The sequence below is a fragment of the Lynx canadensis genome, chromosome E1 (genome assembly GCF_007474595.2).
Source record: "Lynx canadensis isolate LIC74 chromosome E1, mLynCan4.pri.v2, whole genome shotgun sequence".
Classification (NCBI taxonomy): Eukaryota; Metazoa; Chordata; class Mammalia; order Carnivora; family Felidae; genus Lynx; species Lynx canadensis.
In genome coordinates this window covers 9,695,441-9,721,173 of record NC_044316.2, presented here as the reverse complement: position 1 = coordinate 9,721,173, position 25,733 = coordinate 9,695,441, and the positions used below count along the sequence as shown (strand labels likewise).

Here is a 25,733-nt window from a genome sequence, read left to right as displayed (position 1 = left end):
CGGTTTTAGTATCTTCATAATGTCTATTTTATTTCTGATGGAGGGAGAGAGAGAGACAGAGCATGAGCGGGGGAGGGGCAGAGAGAGAGGGAGACACAGAATCAGAAGCAGGCTCCAGGCTCCGAGATGTCAGCACAGAGCCCGTCGCAGGGCTCAACCCCACAAACCGTGAGATCGTGACCTGAGCCAAAGTCGGATGCTTAACCGACTGAGCCACCCAGGCGCCCTTCGGTTTTAGTTTCTTTAAACAGGACCAAGAGCTTAGACACTTCAGGAGAAAACTGTACGTAGAATGTAGAATCCTTTTACACGTTTACAAATATTCCCCTCATCGTTTGCAGTTGCTTCAGGCGATTTTTAAGGGCTCACCTTCATTGTGTCTTTTCAAAGCATTCATTGTGGCTTCTGTAGAAACAATGCCTCTCTCTTCTGTGCTCATATTTTATTGGTTTCCATAATAGTTAAGCTACGTAAATAAAATCACTAGTATAACTGGCATAAACAGGTTTGGAACAAATACATCTGACTCTTAGTTCGCAGACAACCCACACGGCGGGAACAGAAGTGCAACGTTGTTCCGGAGACAGCCTACCGATCAGTTGTATTCATCTTGCCCAGGGCGTTGTGAAGTCTTGTTAAAAGGGGGCACATTGGTTATTTTGGTGAATCTGTTATCTGTAAAATGTTAGGTAGAGGGTGTACAAGGGAGCAAGCTTTGTCTTGCTGGAGTAATCTTCCTAAACCAGAGCTTTCGTCAGGCCTCTTCTCTGCTCATACACCTTTGGGCCTCCTCACCGGGTAGGAAACCAAGGGCAAACCTCTTGCCTTGATTCTGCCCGATCCCGCGGCAGCCTTATCTTGGTCCCCTGCTTATGCCCTGAGCTCCAGTCCTAGGCCACACGGTGGCTCATTCTCTGAACACATTCAGGACTTTTTCACAATCAAGCCTTTGTTCACGCTGATGAACAAAGACACGGCCCTGCTGCTGGGGCCTGCTTGTCCAGGATGCGCATGTCCATGCCAGGCACCTCCCTCCCCTGCCCCCTGCCCCCTCCTGCCACCCTGGACGTGGACAGAAATGCTGTTCATCGTGAAAGGAACAGCTCATAAGAGCACCTCCTTCATAAAGCCTTTCTTGGTCTCACGACGGGATGTGCCTTTTCTCTTGCAAGCGTCGACTGGAGCCCTGTATTTGTATTTCTGTAAGATGCTCACCATATCCCCGCCTTCTGCTATTGTCTTTCCTGCCTAATAATTCTCAGTTGCTTTGAGTGGAACTCTTTTTTCCCTTTATCTCCTCTTCTTCAAAGCCTGTGTGTTTCTAGTCTCTATTCCTGGCGGCACTCCTCAGGCTTCAGTCATGCTAATTGATTCAGAGTGAGGACCAGGCTCTTTTTAGTTCCGAAATAATACATGGAATCTTGAAGGCTCATCCATTTATCATCCTCGACTTAAAAAAAAATTTTTTTTAAAGACCAAACCCCAGTTTTACTGAAGTATGTTTTACATATCATAAAACTCGCTCATTTAAAATGTGCGGCCCAATGATTTTTAATAAATTTACTGAGTCACAACCATCCACCACAACCAAGTTTTACAACGTTTCTGTCACCCCAGAGAGATCTCTTGTGCCATCCCAGCCAATCCCTGATTCATTCCCAGCTCCAGGCAATCTGCTTTCTCTCCTCATAGATCCTTCCTTGATTTTTCTCGCCACCTGTCATCACTGGAATGATGATTTAGACCAGTATACCTGCTATCTGCCTGAGGAACTTTTCTGCTGATGCCGTTACTAAATTTTGTTACTCCCTCTTTGACTCTCTCGCCATGTTCAAGTTATTCTTGGTTTTCTTGGTGTGAATCTAGCCTCTGTTTAGCAAGTTGGCCTTTGGCTTATTAAGAAAGTCGAGGGTTTTTTTGTTTTTGTTTTTTAAGTTTATTTTTATTTATTTTGAGAGAGAGAGAGCAAGCAGGAGAGGGGCAGAGAGAGAAGGAGGCAGAATCCCAAGCAGGCTCTGCGCTAACAGCCCCAATGCGGGGCTCGAACTCACGAACCATAAGATCATGACCTGAGCCCAAATCAAGAGTCAGAGGCTTAACCGACTGAGCCACCCAGGCGCCCCAAGAAAGTCGAGGTTTGGGCGCACCTGGCTGGCTTAGTCCAAAGAGCATGCAAGTCTTGATCTTAAAGTCATGAGTTTGAGCCCTACTTTGGGTGTAGGGACTACTTAAAAAGATAAAGAAATAAACTTAAAAAAAGGTTGAGATTTTTCCCCTCCGTTAGAATATGGAAAGCTTGAATCGTGTGATGTATAAAACAGATCCTGGATATTATTTATTGAATAAAGCAGTCTAAGCTCCTCTAAGGCATGGGCAATCTTATCTCCTGTTATGTTCAGTATAGTGTGCATAACGCCACTTACATTATTATTTTTCATCATGAATAGTCTTCGATAACAAAAATGACATTGTTTTTATTGAAATTATGAATGCTTGATAGCTTAAAGCACCATCTAGAAAAGTACAGAGAAAGTTAAAAAAGCATGATCCAGAATGCCAACTCTCGGAAGCCACCAGGGCTAAGCTGTGGTGGTTCTCTTTCCAAACATCTCTCTCGTCACTGATACGGCTATTGAGGCAATTACTGATATAGTCACCAAGCCAGGGAGGCAGCTTTGGCTGCTGTAGAAACCCAAGCTAGACATGGGGGTCCTAGAGAGGAGGCCTGTAGCAGGGACATCCTGTGACCACATGAGGCAGCACAGAGGTCATGGGCGCCACAGCAGCATTGAGGGGATGGCAGGCCTGGCCTGTGGAGCAGTTCCAATGACCGAGACAGCAAGAGTGAGGACCGCTGGCGATGGGCAGCCTCCTTGGGCAGCTGAGTGGAGGGTGGAGGCGTGGTCTGCACCAGTTGGATTTCCCGAGGGAGTTCTGAACAAGAGGGAACATAAAGAGTACATGCTATAAGTGCACTGAGTTCTTGCTTTGAGAACTTGGAAGCTGCCGCACTCTAGAAATAACTGGAGGGAACTGCGCAGTGGGGATGAAGGTCAAGTTTATAGTGAGTGACTAGAGCCAGAACAATCCCATTCGATGCTGTTAACATGGCCCCATTTCTATTCCTAGACTTGTGCAGCCAAGGGAAACATTAGGTTATGCAAATATATAGGTAGGTCTTCAGCCTAGGCCTTTCTTTCACACATAATGTGAACTTCAGAATCTTGAAGGCCAATGATGACTTTTTTATTATTTATGCCAAGCTCTCCAGAGAAGGTGGTGGGCAGATAATAGAGCTCTCATAAGCTCAGAGGGTGGCCTGAACATGGTCACTCATGAGTCAGTGGCTGAGACAAGTACAGACAGTGGGAATTTTTGTGTATAGGGTTTTATGGTACAAATGATCATATCTCAGTCTTATTTCATTTAGATTGTAGCAGTGTTATTCATACTTAAGTTACACCCTGTTGAGGAGAAAAATGCATTTTCTATAATTCAAGGAGGATTTTCAAGATTTTCTTTCACAGTTACAGTTACTTATTGCATGAAACTATTTGCTTTTCTGAATCCTGAAATACTCACCTCTTTGAAGATTCTGTGCCCAGCTTCTACTGGAGGCAAAGAGATACAGACAAAAAAAAGAAAGAAAAGAAAAGAAAGAGAAAAAACAGTGCTTTGGAGACAAGAGGCCTGACTTGCGTTCCAGCTCCTTACTCTTAATCTCTATGCTCTTGGGCAAGATAGCTTAATTTCCCTGAATCAGAGTCCTTTACTTAGAAGAGGAGAAAGAGAATAGCTACCGGGTCCGATCATATCTGATTCAGCTGGACTTCCACGCTAAGGAAGTATATACTATGTTGTATAACAAAAGAAAAGGTAGGCGACTCAAAGGTTGTTTGAGGGGACAGTGATGTTATCAGGGATCCAGGTTCTTTCCATCTTCCTGGTCTGCCATCCTGAGCGTGTTGGCGTGGCCCTCTGGCTAGCTCCCCCGCCATCCAAGATGGATGCTGCAGTTCTGGTGATCTTCAGCTGAGAGGACTACGTCAGCGGAGAAGAGACGTCTCTTCCAGTATGTCCCTTTAAGGGCAAGAGAACTTCCCCCACCAGCAGACCTCCCCTCATGATGTTGGCCAGACCTGGGTCACATAGCATTCCTAACCCAGGTGCTAGCAAGGAAAATGGGATCACCGTCATTGGCTTTAGACTGTGTCATTAAGATTCTCTCCTGGGCTAAGAATAGTGTGACCTTCCATCAGCGTCCTGTCCAGAGTTCTTTAACAAGAAAGAAGTAGGAGATGGCTGATAGTGCTGATAGCCCAGTGACTGTTAAATTTGTGTTGTGGTGCTGCTTTGAATTTGAGGTAATTGTTTGGGTCATGATTTTTTTTAAGGAATACATTAAAAAAATTTTTTTTAATGTTTTATTTTATTTTTGAGAAAGAGACAGAGCATGGGGGGGGGGAGGGGCAGAGAGAGAGAGAAGGAGACCCAGAATCCGAAGCTGGCTCCTGGCCCTCAGCTGTCGGCCAACGTGAGGCTCAAATCCACGAACCGTGAGATCATGACCTGAGCCAAAGTTGGACATTTAACTGACCTAGTCACCCAGGCTCCCCTAAAGGAATATATATATTTTAAAGCAGTTTTAGGTTTATAGAAAAATGAGTGGAAAGTACAGAAAGTTCCCATATACCCCTCACCATCACTCCCAGTATCCCCTATCATTAATAGCTTGCAATAGTGTGGTACATTTGTTACAACTGGTGAACCAATGTAGATCCATTGTTATTAACTAGAGTCCAGAGTTTATATTAGGGCTCACTGTTTGTGTTGTATATTCCATGGGTTTAGACAAATGCATAATGATATGTATCCACCACCAGTGTATCATGCAGAGTAGTTTCATTGCCTCAAAAATACCCTGTGCTCCACGGAAGTCATCTGTCCTTCCTTCAAAACATCTGGCAACCACTGAGCTTTTTACTGTCTCCAAAGTCTTGCCTTTTCTAGAATGTCCTATATTTCGAATCCTATAGTATATAGCCTTTTCAGACCGGCCTCCTTAACTCACAAGGTGCATTTACGGCCCCTTCATGTCTTTTTGTAGTTCAACGGCTCATTTCTTTTTTAGCACCGAATAATATTCCATCGTCTGGATGCACCACATTTTGTTCGTCCATTCATTCATTCAACATCTTGATTGCTTTCAACTGTTGGCAATTACGAGTAAAGCTGCTGGAAACATTTGTGGACAGGTCTTTGTGCGAACATAACTTTCCAGCTCATTTGGGTGACTGTCAAGGAGCATGATTAGCAGGTTGTGATAAGGATATGCTGAGTTTTGTTAAGAAACTGTCGAACTGTATTTCCAGGTGCGTTCCCAAGAGCGACGCCCAAGAACATTGCTGTCGCTCCATATCCTCACCAGCATTTGATATTGTCAATGTTTTGGATTTTCACCATTCTGATAGGTGTGTGGTGGTATGAATCATGATTTTAAAAAATCCAAAGGGCACTTGCGTGGCTCAGTCAGTTAAGCTTCTGACTTTGGTTCAGGTCACGATCTCGCGGTTCGTGGGTTAAAGCCCTACCTGGAGCTCTGTGCTGACCGTGTGGAGCCTGCTTGGGATTCTCTCTCTTTCTCTCTCTCTGCCTCTCCCCTGTTCATTCTCACTCTCTCTCTCTCTCTCAAAAGAAATAGACTGAAATATTTACCAATGAAATAGAATACCTGGGATTCGTTTCAAAATAACTGAGGATAGAGAGAGAAATAGATGATGGTCGATGGAACAAGATTGACCACGAATTGCTAATTGTTGAAACTGGTTTGTTAGGTGAATAGAGGGCCATTATAATATTTCTTTCTAATTTTGATTGTTTGAAGTTTTTGTAACATTTAAATTACAGTTTGATATCATGTTATTAAAAAATGGTGGATGGACACTATGGTACTTAGTAAAAATATGAACTGTCATATAGTACTACGTTCAGATTAAGCTAAGTTCTTAACAGTGTTATGGGGAAGAGATGAGTATATGTCAAGTATCTATGCTGAATTAATAATTATTTAAAGAATCCTTCTAGAAACAGAAGAATCTTTTGGTAACATAAGCAATTTTACCGAAAATAATTTTAAGAACACATGTGATTTTTTTCAAAGTGAATTCTGAAATTACTGAAGCAAAAAACAGTACATGCACATTAGGACAAAATTTAAAGTATGTGGACAGGCAAAAAAAGGACATAAAAGACATAAAAATCAGACCCACTCAAATAGAGCCACCTTTAATCAGAGGCTTGAGGTATAATTTTCCCAACCCTTTCCTGCTTATCTGGGTGTTTGTATCCAGATCTTTTTTGTTTAGGTACCAAAAATTTATGAATTATATTTTAAATATATATATCGTTCTGCTCTGTAACTTAATATGTCTGGCACATTGTTTTAAAGACTGCACAGGATGCCATTGTGTGGCTGTTATCATCATTTATTTAACTAGGCCGCTTATGCTCAACCCAGAAGGTTTTTTCCCCAGGTTTTTGCCATTGCAAACAGAAGAGAAGCAGTGGACACTTGTTAAGAGCACAGATTCTGGAGTTAAATGGAAGGGGCACTGTGCAGAAAAAAGTGAACGGAGCAGGCCTGGGATGGCTGTCCTTAGAAAGGCTGCTTGCAAGGTTGGCGCTTGGCTGGCTTCTGGGAACTTGGATTTCAGGCTGGTTTCCAGCATCCCGGCTGACAAGCCTGGTTCCCTGGGCCTAAACTGTCTGTGGAAACCCTGAGATTTATGCTGAGCATCTGCAGTCCTTCAGAAAGTCTGGAGTTTTGTCAGGTGCTAGGCAGAAAGTGCCTGTGTGACCAGCCCCCGATAAAAACCTGGGTCCGGAGTCTCTAGTGAACTGCCCTCTAATATGACATCATACTTGTGTTGTCGCAACTTGTTGCTGGAGGAATTAGGCATCCTCTATGACTCCCCTGTTTGGAAGCTTGCATCTGGTCTCCTTCGGCCTGTCCCGTGGGTCCTTTCCCTTTTTTGTATCCTCTCCCTGGAGCACATCATGGCCATGAGCCCAACTACATGCTGAGTCCTGCCAGTCCTCCTAGTGAATCTCCAAACCTGGGGACAGCCTGAGGTACCCCCGACACAGGTTTAAGTCCTAGCTCTGCCATCTTATGGCTAAGTAACCTTGGTCAAGGTATTTACCTTCTTGGTCATTTCCTTTCTTTCTTTCTTTCTTTCTTTCTTTCTTTCTTTCTTTCTTTCTTTCTTTTATTAAAAAAAAAATTTTTTTAACGTTTATTTATTTTTGAGACAGAGAGAGACAGAGCATGAACGAGGGAGGGGCAGAGAGAGAGGGAGACACAGAATCCGAAGCAGGCTCCAGGCTCTGAGCTGTCAGCACAGAGCCTGACGCGGGGCTCGAACCCATGGACTGTGAGATCACGACCTGAGCTGAAGTCAGACGCTCCACCGACTGAGCCACCGAGGCACCCCACCTTCTTGGTCATTTTCTAATCTTTCATTGGGGTAAAAAAAAAATAGCTTTATCTTATTGGATTTTGGTAAGGAATTGAATAAGTTAAAGCATGTAAAGTACTTAGAATAGTCCCTGGCGTGTAATTATTTCTCAGTAAACGTGAAGAATCATTATCTTGGAAGCTAGATGTTTATGAGTATTTGCAATTATTTCTTTTGAACACATTCCTAGAAGACAAATTGCTGGGTTTAAGGATACACACTTTTTTTTTTTGTTTTTAACTTTTTGTGTGCTCTGATCATAAAAGTAACATATGTTTATCGTTAAGACATCAGAGATACTTGCTATGGAGAAAGAAAGTCTTCCATAACTCTCTTTTTTCAGATGTAGTTATTGGTAGTAATTGGTTATATACATGTCCAAATTTATTTCTATATGCGCTAATATGGACAATATCATATAATATTTTTTAATAAAAATGGACCCATGCACATATTATGCATGCCTAAACATCAGGGAATCTTTTTTTTTTAATTTTTTAACGTTTATTCATTTTTGAGAGAACAGAGCATGAGCTGGGGAGGGGCAGAGAGAGAGGGAGACAGAATCCAAAGCAGGCTCCAGGCTCTGAGCTGTCAGCCCAGAGCCCAACGCAGGGCTTGAACTCACTGACTGTGAGATCATGACCTGAGCCGAACTCCCAATCGACTGAGCCACCCAGGTGCCCCCATCAGGGGATCTTTATATTCAATTACTATTTCTTTCTTTTTAAAAAAAATTTTTTAAATGTGTATTTATTTTTGAGAGAAAGAGGGAGAGAGAGAGAGCGTGAGTATGGGAGGGGCAGAGAGAGGGAGACATAGAATCCGAAACAGGATCCAGGCTCCAAGCTGTCAGCACAGAGCCTGATGTGGGGTTCAAACTCACAGACCACGAGATCATGACCTGAGCCGAAGTCGGATGCTTAACTGACTGAGTCACCGAGGCACCCCTCAATGACTTATGTCTAAAACCCTTTTTTGGTCTCCCTTAAATAAACATTTCAAATATAGATGAAATAGAAACTGCAGAATTTGGGGGCACCTGACTGGCTCAGTCAGTAGAGCATGCAAGTTTTGATCTTGGGGTCATGAGTTCAAGTCCCATGTTGGGCATGGAGCCTACAAAAGAAAGGAAGAAAGAAAGAAAGAAAGAAAGAAAGAAAGAAAGAAAGAAAGAAAGAAAGAAAGAAAATACAGTATTTATCAACTGAGTCACACTTTTACATTTGAAAGCACACACTGTGTAAAATATAGTAATTTAAAGTTGCACTCTTGCTCTATTTTTTTTTTTTTTTGCTCTATTTTTAAACAAGCATCACAGGCATCTTTGACCTCAGCATCATTCATCATCACTAGAGTAATTTTTGAGGTTATTTAATACTGGCTTAGGAGCACATTGGCTCTACCTTCACCTGTTGCTTGAGATAAGCATTCTTAGAGCCCACTGGAAGTTTTATCCTATTCACATCACATTCTGGCATTTTATTTGTCCCACGTGTGTGTGATCACCACAACCTGCCCTTTCACCGTGCTGCTTTAAAAAATTTTTTTTAACGTTTATTCATTTTTGAGAGACAGAGAGAGACAGAGAATGAGAGGGGGAGGAGTAAAGAGAGAGGGAGACACAGAATCCCAAGCAGGCTCCAAGCTGTCAGCACAGAGCCCGATGCGGGGCTGGAACCCATGAACCGCGAGATCATGACCTAAGTGGAAGTCAGAGGCCCAACAAATTGAGCCACCCGGGCATCCCTCACCATGCTGCTTTTAAAGTTATCTTTAAAAGTATCGTTTACAGTGATGTCTAATATATAAAATTATGAGATTGTGCCCTCAGGAATAATTACTGTGAGTGCGTTCAGTTTCTCTACCTCCTTTAAACAAAATTTTTATTTTATTTTATTTTATTTTTAATTTTTTTTTAACGTTTATTTATTTTTGAGACAGAGAGAGGCAGAGCATGAATGGGGGAGGGTCAGAGAGAGAGGGAGACACAGAATCTAAAGCAGGTTCCAGGCTCTGAACTGTTAGCACAGAGCCCAACGCAGGGCTTGAACTCACAAAGCAAGAGATCATGACGTGAGCTAAAGTTGGAGGCTAAACGGACTGAGTCACCCAGGCATCTCTCCTCTTAAGATAGTTTTATCGGGCAACCTCTGTCTATCAGCATCTCAAACCCATTGGTCAAGGTTGTTTGAGGATGTGTCTTCTTTACACAGCACTCAACACTGATTGGATCTTGGTGTTTAAAAATACATAGATTTTGGAGACATTTGGGGAAATTTTAATATAGGCTATATACTATATGATATTGTGAAAATATTATTTTTCTTAGATGTGATAATGCTATTGGAGGAGAATGCCTTAGCAGATCATACTGGAAGTATTTAGGGGTGAAGTGTCATTATATCTACCACATACTTTCAAATGATGCAATGAAAAGAAAAATGGAAGGGGCCAGAGATAAGAAGCAAATGCGGTCAAATGTCCACAATTGGTAAGTGTAGGTGATAAATATAGAAGGGTGTAGTGTTCTCTTCACACTTTTCTATGACTTTGAAAATGTTCAAAATGAAAAGTGGGACAATAAAAAAGGCTTCCTTACCCTTCAATATTATAAGAATATTTATCCACATTTACTTCTGGGACTTTCATATTTTCATATTTTACAGTTAAATTTATATTGAATTGGACTCTATTTTTGGCACAAAGGGTGAGATGTGGGTCTCACTTAATTTGAAGTGCTACTTTATGTTAAATTCTTCTAAATCATTTTTTTTGTGGGGGGGGCATTTCCATTCTGTGATAACTATACAGTTTTTCTTACCTAATTTTATGGCATGTTTTTAATTCTAATAAGGTAAGCCTCTCCTCTTTATTCTTCCTCTTGTAAATTTTCTTTCTTTCTTTGTGTTTTAAGATTTTATTTTTAAGTAATCTCCATACCTAACATGGGGCTTGAACTCACAACCCTGAGATCAAGAGTTGTGTGCTCTACCAACCGAGCCGAGTAGGAGCCCTCTCCTTATAAATTTTCTCAGATTGCCCAATGCACGTATTATTCCAGGTGAACTTTGGAATAAACACGTTAAGTTCATGATTAATTTGCATTTTGTTAAAATAATAGATTAATTTGGGCAGACTTGACTTTTGTGTAATTTAGTCTTCTCATTTCAGTTACATGGGATTTCTCTGGATAGCCAAGAATCCTTCAGAAGTTCAAGTAACCAACACAGAGCGATTATGTTTCTTTGAGAAGTTAGCATTTTAACTGAATTACAGAGTAAATAAATATATGATTTATTTCGCCTACTATACATTAGATACTAGGAATGCAAAAATTATTAAGACAGCATCACTGCCACTCAAAGAGTTTATAATTGTATAAAGGCGAATGGGGGGCGCCTGGGTGGCTCAGTCGGTTAAGCGTCCGACTTCGGCTCAAGTCACGATCTCGCGGTCCGTGAGTTTGAGCCCCGCGTCGGGCTCTGTGCTGACAGCTCAGAGCCTGGAGCCTGCTTCAGATTCTGTGTCTCCCTCCCTCTCTGACCCTCCCCCATTCATGCTCTGTCTCTCTCGGTCTCAAAAATAAATAAATGTTAAAAAAAAAATTAAAAAAAAAAGGCGAATGGTTGAAATAAGGTGGTTTTTGGGAAAAGACAAACATTTACAAGGTGCAGAAGTTTCATGAGGGAGAGAGTATTTAACTCTGGCCGAGATGGGCAGGCTCACCGGAAGAAGTGATTTTAGCCTGAGCAAAAATTTAAAAGATGAATAGGCACTTGCCAGGCAGCCAGCTTATAGAAGAGTATCAGATCAGAGGGAACATAGTAGACATCAAAGCACAGAGGCCTGAAATAACAGGGTGTGTTCAAGGCACCACAACGGGCATCTCGTTGCCGGAATATAAAGTAAAAGGAGGTACTTTTGAAAGATGAGGCTAAGATAACGAGGGTGGAGGTGGGGTGCAAGGTTATGAAGGGTCTTCGTATACTGTGCTGAAGAACTGGGGCCTTTATGTTAAAGGTAGAGGGGTGCTGTGGGGAGCTTTTAAACAGAGGCGTGCTGGGGCGCCTGGGTGGCTTAGTCGGTTAAGCATCTGAATTGGTTTCGGTTCAGGTCACGATCTCACGGTATGAGAGATCGAGCCCCACATCAGGCTCTGCACTGATGGTACGGGGCCTGCTTGGAATCCTCTCTCTTTCCCTCTCTCTGCCCCTCCCCCGCCCATGCGCTCTCTAAATAGATAAATAAATAAATGAATCAATAAATTAAAAAAAAACCCAGAGGTGTGCTATGGTCAGATTTGCATTTCTGGTAGGTTTGTGACGAAGGAATTTGAGCAGTAGCAGACCTAGAAGTGAGCTGGAAGCTAATGCGAATTCATCCTTGTATGATGTTAAAGGCCTGGGTTCGACCAATGCCAGCAAAGACAAGAGAGAGGCAAGATTTGAAAACAGTTAAGGAGAGAAAATACATACAGGAGCTGACTAGATATTTTAGACTTTAAAAGAGAGCCATAGGAGTCCAGAAGGTATGTTGGGTTGGTGTCTCATTTAGTTGTCATAAAAAGGCACAGGTTAAGTCCTTTCCATTTTATGGGGTTAATAAAATGACTCATCAGTTTTCAAAACTCTCTGGATAAGGATGTAACTGTTCTGTAAATTGAAGTTATGTCACTGTTCCAGTGTTCACAATTGCAGCCTTTGTCTGTCATTTCATAAATATTTTGGGAAGTCAACCATCTTTTCTGGGATTATTCTTCAGCTTTAACAAAGTGGGGTGGCGGAGATTGAACTTGATTTCGTACACATTTCTGCTCGAAAATCATGCTATGTGATTTTTCCTTAATACTTTTGTTTCTGTGTGCTCAGTGTTGTACTACGTTGTGTAGGTTACAGAAATAGAACTATGGCATCTGTCTTTGACAAACAGTTTTGTTGGCGAAATCGACTCATGGCAGTACTATTAAAAGGAAGTAAGGTGTAGGAGCTGATTGGTTTATGGTACAGGCTGTAAAGTCATTCATTTATTACCTGTTTTTATGAAGTCCAGTGGGGAGAAAATAAGCCAGTAGACAAGAAAATATATAGTATACTGAATGGTGATATACGTCACGGAGGCTAACAAAGCAGGGAAGCGTGTGCACTGAGGGCCTGGCTTACTATTTAATGTGACAAGAGAAGCCCCTCTTAATAGAATGACATTTGACCAGAGACTTAGGGAGTGAGAGAGAGTGGACCATGTGGTCTATAATAATGTAGGAAGGTGGGGGAAGAGGAATCTGGGCAGAGGGAGCAACAACTGCAAAGGCCCTGGGGTGGGAGTATGATTGGCTTAGTTGAGCAACAGTGAGGAGGAGCTTGCTGTAGTAAAAGCAGTGTGAGAGGGGGAAGGTGAGTCCACGAATGGAAGGAGGGGAAAATTATTCGGTGGAGGTCAGGGTAAGGGTGTTGACTTTTCCTCCAAGTGAGACAGCAAGCTATTGGATCACTGTAAGTGGAGGTGGGATATGATTAGACTGAACTAAGTTTTGGGAGCACCATGCTAGACTATAAAGAGGCTGGGGGCAGAAGATGGGAGCCTGGGTAGGAAGCAGTTGGAATCATCCTGGTAGGATGGGCAATGGCTTGGACCAGATGGTAGCAGTGAAAGTGGTGAGAAGTGCTGAGACGTGGTGGCATTTATGACATGTATTCTGACATATTCCATTTATGGAGGTGGAGAAGACTGTATGAGACATCTATGAAAGAAAATCAAGAATTTGGGTTTTTTCCAGTTAAACTGGAGATGCTTCTTAAGACACCTAAGTGGAGGTGTCAAGAAGGTAGTTGGTGAAATGAGTCTGGAATACAGAAGAGAGTACCAGGCTGAAGATATATATAGGTGGTATTTTAAAGCCACAAGTTTGGGGGGTCACCTGGATGACTGTGTCCATTAAGCATTAGACTCTGGACTTTGGTTTAGGTCACTATCTGGAGGTTGGTGAAATCAAGCCCCACCTTGGGCTCTGCACTGATGGGGTGGAGCCTGCTTGGGATTCTTTCTCTCCCTCTCTCTATGCCCCCCCCCACTCTCTCTCTCAAAATAAAATAAACAAACATTAAAAAATAAATAGCCACAAGTTGGTGACACTGGCCAAGTTAGAGTGGATAGGGGCGACGAGCCTCCAGGTGCTAGAGATCAAGGAGATGGGGAGAAGCCAACAAAGGGGATTGGGAGGAGGAGCAGAGAGGTGGGCAGAAAACCAGGAGGGTGTGGGGTCCTGGTGTCTGAACTCCTCCTCCTGTTTTGAGGGGTCAAGAGTGATCAGTGGTGACCTAACATGTTGATAAGTAAGATAAGAACTGGGATTGGGCCATAGCGGTCAAGTAATGCAGCAAACAACCAGTCATTCCATTCATCTTTTTATTAGTCCTAAATATGTTTCACAGCAAGATTTAGTTATTTCTAAGTTTTTTTCACTGTCAGATTAACTATGAAAGTTGTCCAGGGTAATTTCCAGAAGTTAGTCATTTCTGATAGCAGCAAAAAAGGTTACCACTAAGGATTAGTATGCATTTTTATTATTTGCGATAGTATTTACCATCTTGAATAACGGACGAGTCCTTGTTAAAGGGTTATTTTTCTTCACGCCCTCCGCAAGAGTTGCTTGTGCGTCCATTCTTTCGTTTACCCAGGAAATCACTAAGCGCCTGTACTGTGCCAACCCTAGGTTGTTCCTGTCCCGACACGCGATCGAATTTCTCACGCGCAGGATTTTGCCTTTCTTGCGGCACTTGGCTTCAGCCTCCCCGCAGTGGGGTTTTTCCAGCCTACCTTGTCCAGCTGCAGTTCTCAGCGTCGGCCCCTAGAGGCCCGAATCGGTCTGCCGGTGCGGCCCTCCCACGCCTGGGAGGGACCCTTTGGATGCTCTAGAGCGATATGCAGACGAGACGGGCGGGCACTATGCAGATGAGGTGGGCGGGCCTCGCCGGGCGGGCACTATGCAGATAAGGTGGGCGGGGCCCGCCCGCGCGGGCAAGGAGCGGCTCCGCCGGCGGCCGCCGGGAACTGGAAGGCGCCCGGCCCTTTCTTTGACTGGAGCGGACCCGCCGGACGCAGCTGCCTCGCCCGCCGGAGCCGGCGCGAGCTGCAGCACGGCGGACACCGTGTCCGAGGCCGGCCAGCCGGCCGTTGCCCGAGTCGGCCGAGCATGGGCAACCACTCGGGTCGGCCCGAGGATCCCGAACCAGGTCTGTGCTGTTTGCGGGGGTCGCGCCGCGCCCCCTCCCCGGCCCGGCGCCCTTCCCCCACCCGCCTTTCGGGCCAGCGGCCGCCGCGCTGCCCGCGGGCGCTCAAGGGGCGAGTGGAAAGGTGAAGTTCCCGGGATGTGATTCTTGCCTTTGGAATGCGCTAGTGGGGTTGTGAAATTACCTGTGCCTGTTCCGCGACAAGGAAATGCCACTCACCATAAACACGTACCTGGAAGCTCTGGGTCTGCCCGGACGCGGCGAGTGGGGCGGGAGGGAGCCGGTCTCCGTGGCCCGGCGCACGCAGGCCAGGCGGGTGGAGAGAGGGGTCCGGGCGGGGGTGGGGGGTTGGGGGTGGGATGGGGGAGGGTTCTGCCCAGATTTCGTAGTGGAGTCTGACTTGCCCCTCCTGTCTGCCGCCCAGCCAGGGTCTCGAATACGGTGGGTGGAGGCAGTTCCTGCAGACTTTCTGGGCATTTGCAACGAAAAGTGTGACTTGGCAGTGTTTTCTGGTTCATTGTCCATTTTGCGGTGCATCATTTGCGTATCACACACTTTCTGGAGTCCCGTGGAAGGTGGCAGCCCGTCAGCAGATCTGTTACTCATACTCAGACCAAGGGCTTGATTGTGACTGTTTCTTACCCAAAATAGTCTGTGCTTATTCTGGGATACCAGAAACTTCAGCGGCTTATCAAATTTTTATTTCCTCAGAAATTAAGCGAGCCTGGTTGGAGAGTCAGCTGGGCTCTAGTTGTCATCTTCTGGTTCATCATCCTGGCCTCCGGCACAGATTTAGATGCTGCAACCACGGGGTTGCATTTAAAAACAAAGCCAGAACATTTCCATACTGTCACATGAAGGAAGTGGAATTTAATTTAGCCTCAAAAATTACATCTTGCCTGATTGGGGAGAGATGGTCCACTTAATGCTGGAATCCTGGAATGGCAGGCAGCGGGTATGTGTTCCCAAGACAGAGTCAGAACTCTTAAAAATGTTCTCAAGGGTGTAATTTTTTAATTGGGATTTGAATGAGGAAATTGAGGCTTTGAGAGGTGCAGTGACTTGTGTTAAGTGACAGCCCTGGGATCGGGAGCAGGGTTGTAATTAAACCCTCGATCTTCGTAGCCTCGGTCCATTCATCACTCTTCGCTTACCGCCCAGTGCCTTAGCTGTCTGTCTTGACAGGGAGGCCAAGGGGACTCAGGCCGTATCCTTGGGACTGGGCCCAGGAGGGGTGCCTCTAGGTGGGGTGCCTCCTCGGCAGTTGTGGTTCACTGGACTGGTACAACAACCAGGATGGAAAACTTTGCCACACGGGAATAGTGTGTAGAAAAACATCAGAGATGGGGTTACTGTGTAGATTACATAGGGGCAACTCTCTAAAGTTCACGGCCTGTATCCAAACTTCTTTGGGCAGAATAACCAATATTTGCAAAATAATGCCTTTGTGGTAAAGAGCCCTATGATAAACTGTTAGGTCAAAGATATGTAACACTTTAAAAACACCTCTCCCTGGTACACAGCTGCCCAGGTATTGTAAAAACTCATTTCCTTTGTGTCAAATTGCAAAGAGACACCCCCACCCCCACCCCCCGCCCTGCCACCCCACCTTGTTAGAGTTCTTTAGGTTCCAGGGCGCCTGGCTGGCTCAGTTGATGAAGCATGTGACTCTTGACCTTAGAGTCGTGAGTTGGAGCCTCACGTTGGGTGTGGAGATTACTTAAAAATAAAATCAGGATGCCTGGGTAGCTCAGTCAGTTTAGCGTCAGACTTCAGCTCAGGTCATGATCTCACGGTCTGTGGGTTCGATCCCTGCATCAGGCTCTGTGCTGACAGTGTGGGGTGTGGAGCCTGCTTTGGATTCTGTGTCCCTCTCTCTGCCTTCCGCTACTCGCACTCTGTCTCTCTCAAAAATAAATAAACATCAAAAATAAATTTAATAATAAAAAAATAAAACCTTAGGGGTGCCTGGGTGGCTCAGTTGATTAAGCGTCTGACTCTTGGCTTTGGCTCAGGTCATGATCTCATGGTTTGTGAGTTTGAGCCCTACATGGGGCTCTGTGCCGGCAGTGTGGAGCCTGCTTGGGATTCTATCTCCCTCTCTCTGCCCCTCCCCTGCTTGCTCTTAATCTCTCTCTCGAAATAAATAAAAATAGACTTTAAAAAACCTTTAAAAAAAGAGTTATTTGGGTTCCAGTTTCTAAGTGGCTTTGCTTTGTAAAGCATTCTAATGGACAGGAGATGAAAAGACCGCTTTTATGCCAGTGACTTATTTTATTGCATTTTGCAAGAATGACTATAATCTCAGAATGGGAACTCAATCTGATTTGCTGCAAATAAAGATCACCAATTAGGAAATTTTAGGGACTAGGGTGACCTGAAAGTATGAATATAATTTTAGTTGGTCTCTTTTCTTAATCCCTTTTTTTAAAGTTTATTTATTTCTTTTTGAGAGAGAGAGAGAGAGAGAGAGAGAGAGAATGTACGCATGCACTTGAGTGGGGGAAGGGCAAAGAGACAGGGAGAGAGAGAATCCCAAGTAGGCTCTGCACGGTTAGCGCAGCGCCCCATGCGGGGCTCGACCTCATGAACCATGAGATCATGACCTGAGCCAAAATCAAGGGTCAGATGCTCAACTAACTGAGCGACCCAGTCGCCCCAATTTTATTTTATTTTTTTTTTAATTTTTTTTTCCACGTTTTTTATTTATTTTTGGGACAGAGAGAGCATGAATGGGGGAGGGGCAGAGAGAGAGGGAGACACAGAATCGGAAACAGGCTCCAGGCTCTGAGCTGTCAGCCCAGAGCCCGACGCGGGGCTCGAACTCACGGACCGCGAGATCGTGACCTGGCTGAAGTCGGACGCTTAACCGACTGCGCCACTCAGGCGCCCCTGGGCACCCCAATTTTAACTGGTCTCTTAATACAATGATGAAATGCTGTAGAATGCATCAAAAAACTTTTGAAATCAGAGTTTTGTCAAAGATTAATCTGTCTTCATTCTGCTTTACCCTGAGGGCAAGGATGCGATGGGGGCCTCCCAGTGTCAGTTGTGGTATATTGGACTAGAACCAGAACAAGTGCTTCAGTGGGTCGTCACAACAAGGGGCCCAGAGATGAGTGGTAGAGGTAAGGGGGGGAAACAGGAAGGCTGGACAAGGGAAGAGCGACACCCAAGTGTGATTTTTACATAGTTCTTGTATTGTGTCACTTTTGTCCTTTGAGATGCAGACTTTTAAAAAGGGGGTGGCGGGGGGGGGGGGGGGGGGGGGGGGGCGCCTGGCTGGCTCAGTCCATGGAGTACGAGGCTCTTGATCTTGGGATCATGAGTTCAAGCCCCACGTTGGGTGTAGAGATCACTTTAAAAAATATCGTTAAATAGAATTAGGAATGAAAGAAGTTTATGAGAGACCTGACAAACACAAAAGGCGTGGGAAGCCAGAACTGGGCTGGGAGAGTTTTAGGCCATGATGCAGATCCAGCGCGTATGAAAGGAAAGGAGGGGGTGGCAGGTTTGGGCCAGGAGAGCCTCAGATAGCTCTGCAGCTGTGGCGAGGCCCTGGCCAACTGATTGAGGGAGCTCGATTGGGCAGAAATGGCCAATCCCTAGTGTTCTTGCTGTGGTCAGTCACTGCTGGAGGCTGCCTGGGAAGAAGGCACCTTCAGCTCAAAAGCCAGGTTGAATCCTGGGACCCTGGTGGCACTAACAGCTGGAGGTGTCAGCTAACTGCAGTTCTTGTAGCTGAACGCCAAGTTCTTTCTTGAATAGAGATCCAGGTGGCGCATCTCATGGCTGCCTTCCACAGGAACCTCAGTTGCTTGGGCAGGGAGGGTCTATTTAAAGAGTAAATGATGTAAAATTTCCATCTTAGATCCCCATCTTAGACCCTAGGCTTGAAAGGGCTGGAATTAACCCCCATGTCTTCTCTCTTCCAGTTGGAAGCACCTTGTCGTCTCCGGGGCACACCTTTTCTAGCCCTGGAATTGGCCATGGTAGCAGCAGGATTCCTCTTTTGTGGTGTCTGTGATCCTTTGAGTTGGGTCATTGTGGCTTCATTGTGGTATTGTATTACAGGATGGGCAGGAGAAATGGATCAAGTAAGAGACATGAACATATCCATGAATGAGGGCAGCTAGAATGAGAACCTGTTGATTACTCTTACTTCCTAGAAGTTCCCTAGAACTAGAAGTTCTAGATGTTAGCAGTCTTTCAGTTTCCAACCAGGTTGTCAGACCTGCATTGTAGACAGGGCTACTGGGTATGGTTGTGTTGGTTGTGCACTGTTCAAAGGCACCTGGATATAAAGGGATGAGAGGGCCCGGGTGGGGTTGTATCAGTCCAGAGATAGGGGTGCCATTTTGCAGTTTTGCCTTTTTGTATTCACACAAAGATGCCTGATAATGCTAAAGAAGGCCTTAGTCAAAGGTGAGTTTAGTAGGCTTTCCCCGGTTTCACTACTAGCTGATTTTTGCTTGCTGTTTACCTTAAATTTGCATGTATGTACTTATTTTTTATTTTATTTTATTTTTTTAGTTTATTTAATTTTTTCAGTAATCTCTACACCGAATTTGGGGCTCAAACTCACAACCCTGAGATCAAGAGTCGCATGCTCTTCCTACTGAGCCAGCCAGGTGCCCCTGCATTTATGTATTTAAATAAATGCAAATGATGTGAAACGAAAGCGAAACTTCTACCCGCTTAGGTCCTACTTTGTATTAGTTACAGTGAATGCTAACTGGTTAAAGACAAATCCCAAAATAGCCACTGAAGACTCTAAAAGTTGGTTTCTCGCTTACATCACAGTCCGGTGTGAGTCGGGGGCAGTCTGGGCAGTTAGACGTTTGTTAGAGACTCAAGCCTGTGAACGTTCATTCTTAGCGCCTGGCTGCTGGGTTGCACTGGATGTACCAGCATTCAGGGGAAGATTCATGGAGGATACCGCAGGAGATTCTACGGGCCGGGCCTGGAAGTGACGCACATCATTTCCACCCAGGCTCTACTGGCCAGTTTCAGTCACACGGCCCCACCTGGATGCTGCGGGACTGGAAAACATCTTTGTGGATGCCAGGCAGGGGACAGACAGCAGCAATATTGGTGAATACTGGCAATCTCTTTCCAGACATGGTATCCACTCCTAACCGCATTTGTGTCAGTATTAAGAAAAATCTAATCAGAAAAATGAAAGACCTGTAAGCACCCATATATCCACCGTCTAGATCTGCAGTTAACATTTTGCTACATTTGCTTTATATATATATCCATCTATTCATCCTTCCATCTGTCATCCTATCTTATTTTGGGGGGCATTTCAAAGAAATGATGGTTACCTCCATCATTCTACATAATACGCTATGCCTCTTATGCCTGTACTATTTCTTGACTTAGTAGCTTTCAAGGCTATATACTAACCTTTACTGTGAAACTTTAGGAATTAGTGCATTTTTACTAGTATATGCCTCTACTCCCTCCCCCCCCCATTTCTGCAAGTCATACATAAATTTTCTGATGTTCTTGTCAGTATGGTAAAATGCCAATGGGGGAATATAGTTGTGGGTATATAGTCTTTTACTGTATTTCACTTTAGAATTCTAGGGAAATTGGGGCACCTGGGTGGCTCAGTCGGTTAAACATCCAACTCTTGATTTCAGCTTAGGTCATGGTCGCATCAGCCTCTGCACTGACAGTACGGAACCTGCTTGGGATTCTCTCTCTCCCTTTCTCTCTGCCCCTCTTCTGTTTGCCCTCTCTCTCTCAAAAAATAAATAAACTAAAAAAAAAATTAGAATTCTAAGGAATTCTATTGTTTACCATCTTCCTTCCTTCCTTCCTTCCTTCCTTCCTTCCTTCCTTCCTTCCTTCCTTCCACCTGCATTTCTTCACTGACCAACTTTAAACAGTGTCCTTGGCTAGGTAAATGAGGATATAACATCCTCAAATTTCAACTGTCTTTTCCATTTTATCCTTCACACCCTATCCTGGTCTGCCTCTCAACCTTTCATGTGGCTAGAATGTTCTGTTCCATAATTAGTATAATTAAATCTTCTGTGCATTGTCTGTAGATTGAAAGTTGAAAACTAATCAGTATTTAACATATTAGGATCGCATATGTATTATTTACTGGACAACCAGGGAGTGCATTTAGACTTAGAAGGAAATGTAATCTTACATTGCTTACCTTGTGACCTGTGGCAGAAGACATTACTTTAAAAGAAAAGCAAGGAGTAAGATTGGAAGGGAGGTAGTGCAGGTATTATAATTATTTACTTTTAAAATGATCTTAACATGCTTTTATCCTGTTTTGGAGCTTCTCACTTTTACTTCCATTATTATGGAGAATTTATTTTCTTTTTGAAGACGAAAAGCAGGGTGGTTAAGACTTTGGGCTCTGGAGCCAGACTGTGCAAATCCCAGTTTTGTCACTTCCAGCTCTGAGACTTTAGACAAGTGATTTAGGCTTTCTGAGCCTCAGTTTTATCATCTAGAAAAGGAGTTACTAATATAACGTACCTCATAAGGTTGTTGTTAAAACCGGTGAAGTGTTAGAACAGCCTCACACATAGAAAGTGTCCAAGAAGCATGTTTTAGTTTGGACCTGGTTCCCCCTGGTCCTGTCTCACTCTTGGGTTAGCCCACTACTTCGCTGATCCTTCTCTGTTTTTGCATTCCTTTGCTTTGGCTGGAGTATTTCCTGTGGTCCTCCATATATTCTGTCACTCTCTATATTCACCTTTTTCTTACAGTTTTCCTGTTGGCTTTTAAAATTCCATTCTCTCTTTCCAAAATATTTTTTGTTGTCTGCTTGATCTTATTCATCGAAGTTTGGGGCTTGGGGGAGGGGAGTGGTGTTGGTCGGAAGGCTTGAGTCAAGTGAATTAATGGCTTCTGTTGGCATTAAATTTCAAGGACTCATCAGAGTTTTTACAATATTCACTAAGAAGAGAATATTCTCAGAATAAGAATTTTTCTCAGATGTATTTTGTACCATGGAAGGATTTCAGAGTGGAACTAGTGTTCTGAGAGACATACTTTGGAAAATGTGCTCTTTTAGGATTAAAAATGATGTATATATCAAAGAGCAGTGATAATACATAGAAAAAACAGATAAGATAAAAAATGTCTATTACTGTAATAAATGTGAATGGGTTAAAATCTCTGTTAAAAAAAAAGACCCCCCTTCCAGATTAAGACAGAAAGCAAAATATACATGCTGCATATATTTAGGTTCCTGTTAGGTCTGATAAACCAGTCCAGTTTTTTAAAGTCTTATATACTTAATAGTTACATTTATAAACAGAGATTCTTAACTCCTCTTATATGTCTCAGAACACACATTCTCTCTATGTGTGTGTGTATATGTAAGATGCACACTTCAAATTAAAATTACAAATTAATTGCTCAATTACACATTTTAGATTGGAATCAAGGGCTGATTTGAACTCTTTATACGTCTAATTCCCCTAAATGTTAAAAATAGAATCCCAAACTGCAAGTATTTCTTAGTACATAATACTGCTTACACACATACGTAATTACATGATTACTACTCATTTAATTCTTATTTTATTTTATTTTTTTAAGTAGGCTCCATCTCCAACGAGGGGCTTGAACTCACGACCCCTGAGATCAAGAGGCACATGCTTCACCTACTGAGCCAACCAGGCGCCCCTCATTTAATTGTTTTAAATACTTCTCTACTTAATTCTAAATCATTTTAGGATTAAAAAGTTAGTTTAGGGGGCGCCTGGGTGGCTCATTCGGTTGAGCGTCTGACTTCGGCTCAGGTCACGATCTCGCGGTCCGTGAGTTCGAGCCCCGCATCGGGCTCTGGTCTGGTGGCTCAGAGCCTGGAGCCTGCTTCCGATTCTGTGTCTCCCTCTCTCTCTGCCCTCCCCCATTCATGCTTTGTCTCTCTCTGTCTCAAAAATAAATAAACATTAAAAAAAAATTAAAAAAAAAAGTTAATGTAAGTATTTTTTTATAAATAATACAGGAATTTCATCCCAGGTGAGGCTTTTAAGCAACAGAGGCCTCTAGCAGGGACAAGGACAGGATTGTTACTCTGGACTCCAAATACCCACTGGAGCTCCTTTTGCTGTGGTGGGAGCATATTTGGTTTGAGCATGTACAAAGATAGTCTACGCATGATAGGTTTTCTCAACCTTTATGTGAGGATCTGTTGTTTTACCTTGTCTTTACTGATAGTTTTTCTGGGTGTAGAATTCTAGGTTCAAGATCTTTGTAATCTCTCTGCACAGTGATTTCAAAACTTGAGGAAGGAGGTGGTCATAATGCCCATTGTGACAAACAAACTTAGATTTAAGTTATATTTTCCTTAATTCTTAACAGCTCCTAATTGGGAGCCTTAGACCTCCGTTCAAATGGCCACATCACTTAATTAGAGTTTGTACTTCTTTGGCATTTAGATATAAATATTTCCCCTCTGACTCCAAAGACTTGTGACTTGATAGAACACTACCTGCTTTTCTTACACTTTCTGTCTCTTAAGGCCAGTATCTTTCTTGATAGTAATACAAAATGTCATTTAATTGTGCCTATCTCTGTGGCTTTAATTGTGCCTATCTCTATGGCTTTGTCTGACTTACAGAGTCATTCTACTGAAACAATAGTATCAGTGACAGACTTTCCTCCCCTACCCTCCACAGGCACCACAGGGTACCTTAAATCAGACAGGACCTTCTGTGTTGAAGAAGAAAAAGTAGCATTCACAAACTCCAGCACATTAACCAGCAAACCTTGGAAGAGTGACTCCTGCAGAACCTATTAGAAATGCATTAAAATAGACTCACAAGTAAAAATGAGAGAATTCAACAATATGTCTTACACAGTTTTTCTAAACTGTTCATGGAATGGTTAAAACATTGATCTGTCCTGTTCCAGAAAGAAAGCCTCATTACAGTCTCTTAAGGGAAATTTTATGGTCACTCTCTTATATCATAATGCAGTAAAACTGTAGATAATAAAAGTTGAAATTTAAAAAACTTAATCCATTTGGTAAAGTTTGACCCAAGAAAGAACTGAGAACAACAATTTATTAAAAAATGATTATAGAGTGCTTCATCAAGTTGCAAATAAGCAAGTTCGTTCCTCTGAAATTTTTTGATGTCTGAAAAGAAACAATGAAAATAAGTTAATTACTATACTCAGAAAATTAGGAAATAAACAAGAAAATAAATCTGGGAAAACAGGAAGGTGTTTTTTGAAAAGGCAGAAATTAATGAAGCAGATTATAACTGTGGCTGTTTCATCCTCCTCTTTTTTTTTCTTTTTTCTTTTGAGTTTTAAATTTTTATTTATTTTTGAGAAAGATACAGAGAGCAAGTGCGGGAGGGGCAGAGAGAGGAGACAGAATCCCAAGCAGGCTCTACACGGTCCGCGCAGAGCCCGATGCAGGGCTTAAACTCACGAATTCTGAGATCATGACCGGAGCCAAAATCAAGAGTTGGACACTTAACCGCCTGAGCCACCCAGGTACCCCATGTCTCACCCTCCTCTTACCCACCCTCTTACCACCTAGTACACTGCCTGATACATGCTTGGCACATGGTAAATATTTGTTGAATGAATGGATATATGAATGAACAAAAAAGAAAAAGAACACCTTCAGTTAAAAATGTAAGAGTATGTTTTTTGTTAAAACAATGAAGTAGAGAAAACAAAAAACAATGTCTAACCGTAGTTAGACTAAGAAAAAGAAGAGAACAGAAATATCCCAGACTTGCATTTAAGAATGCACGTATTCAAAGACGTGGTTTAAAAAAATAGAATAAAAATATAAAATTTTGATGAACTTGAAAATGAAACTATAAAATCAGTTCCTGAAGAAACGAAACAGTTGGACAGAAGAGTAATTTTGGAAGACATCACAAAGTAACTTAAAAGCTCCAAAAATATCCCTGAACCCAGATGATTTAATAGGTAAAGTTCTTTAAATACAAGAAAAATATAATTTCCGTGATATTTAAAGTCATCTAGCGCCTTGTTTCCCAAAGATTACCATGTTATAGAGGGTACAGGTAACGATTTGAAATATATACAGATGACTGTTTCTTATTTTAATAATTAATTTAAAATGTGTCAGAAAAATTATAACTAGTACATCAAATCTATGCTGCTTAGGATGAAGTTGGGCTAAAAGAAAAAGTCAATGTTAAGTTCGTGCAAAAAAAATTATATAATCAGACAAGTAAGTACAAATAGAATTGTGACGGTAATACTCAAATAATAGAAACTTGGAAAATATTCTGAAGTATGTAAAAGATGGAAAACATTCCAATTTATTTTCACAAAAGTAATACTAATACTGTGAAGCCAAAACGTTTCAAAGATAGCGCTAACAAAGAAAGCCAGAGTACCTTCTTACTGATGTTGATATACAAGTCCTAATCGAAATATAAGCCAAGTTTAATCCAACCATATATTTAAAAACTGTTATGCCACTGTAAAACTGGTTCATTCCAAGAATGCAATAATATTATTCTATGAATTTATGCCAACAGTGAATTTAAAGAAAAAAATTTTCATCTGTATATCAGTAATACATTTAATAAAATTTAACATATACCTTAGAAACATTTAATAGGAATGAATGGATCCTTTCTTAAGATAATAAATAAAATGGTCTGAAAGCTGCACACACCATGCTTAACAGGAAACTAAAAACATTCCTGTAAAGGTCAGGAAAATAACAGCGGTGCCCATACAGGACATTGTTTTCAGATAGACTAGCCAAAGCAGTAAGATGTTTAAAAATAATATTTATTGAAAATGAGACAAAAGTAGCATTATTTGTAGGTCCTATAATTTTCTTGCTAGAATAGCCAGGAAGATTAACTGAAAAACTATTAGAATGAATGAGAATTCAGTAAATAGCTAGGAAATGCAAACATATGTATTTATATAATTTTGTTATATATATTTTATATTCTATATATAAAATTTTGTTGTGTATATTTTATATTATATATAT

At 42.6% G+C, this 25,733-nt stretch overlaps 1 protein-coding gene across 5 annotated transcripts in view; it reads left to right on the top strand.

Moving 5' to 3' along the window:
* Positions 1-25,733, top strand: part of SPECC1 (sperm antigen with calponin homology and coiled-coil domains 1) — a 285,266-nt gene that overhangs the window by 116,997 nt on the left and 142,536 nt on the right. The window contains exon 1 of one of the 5 annotated variants that reach the window (XM_030294996.1): positions 14,625-14,749. The exons of the other annotated variants lie outside the window; for them this stretch is intronic. Coding sequence (XP_030150856.1) covers positions 14,710-14,749 — 40 coding nt within the window. The 5' untranslated portion in view covers positions 14,625-14,709. Of the gene's footprint in view, positions 1-14,624; positions 14,750-25,733 lie in introns of those variants that run through there. 5 annotated transcript variants of the gene reach the window in all.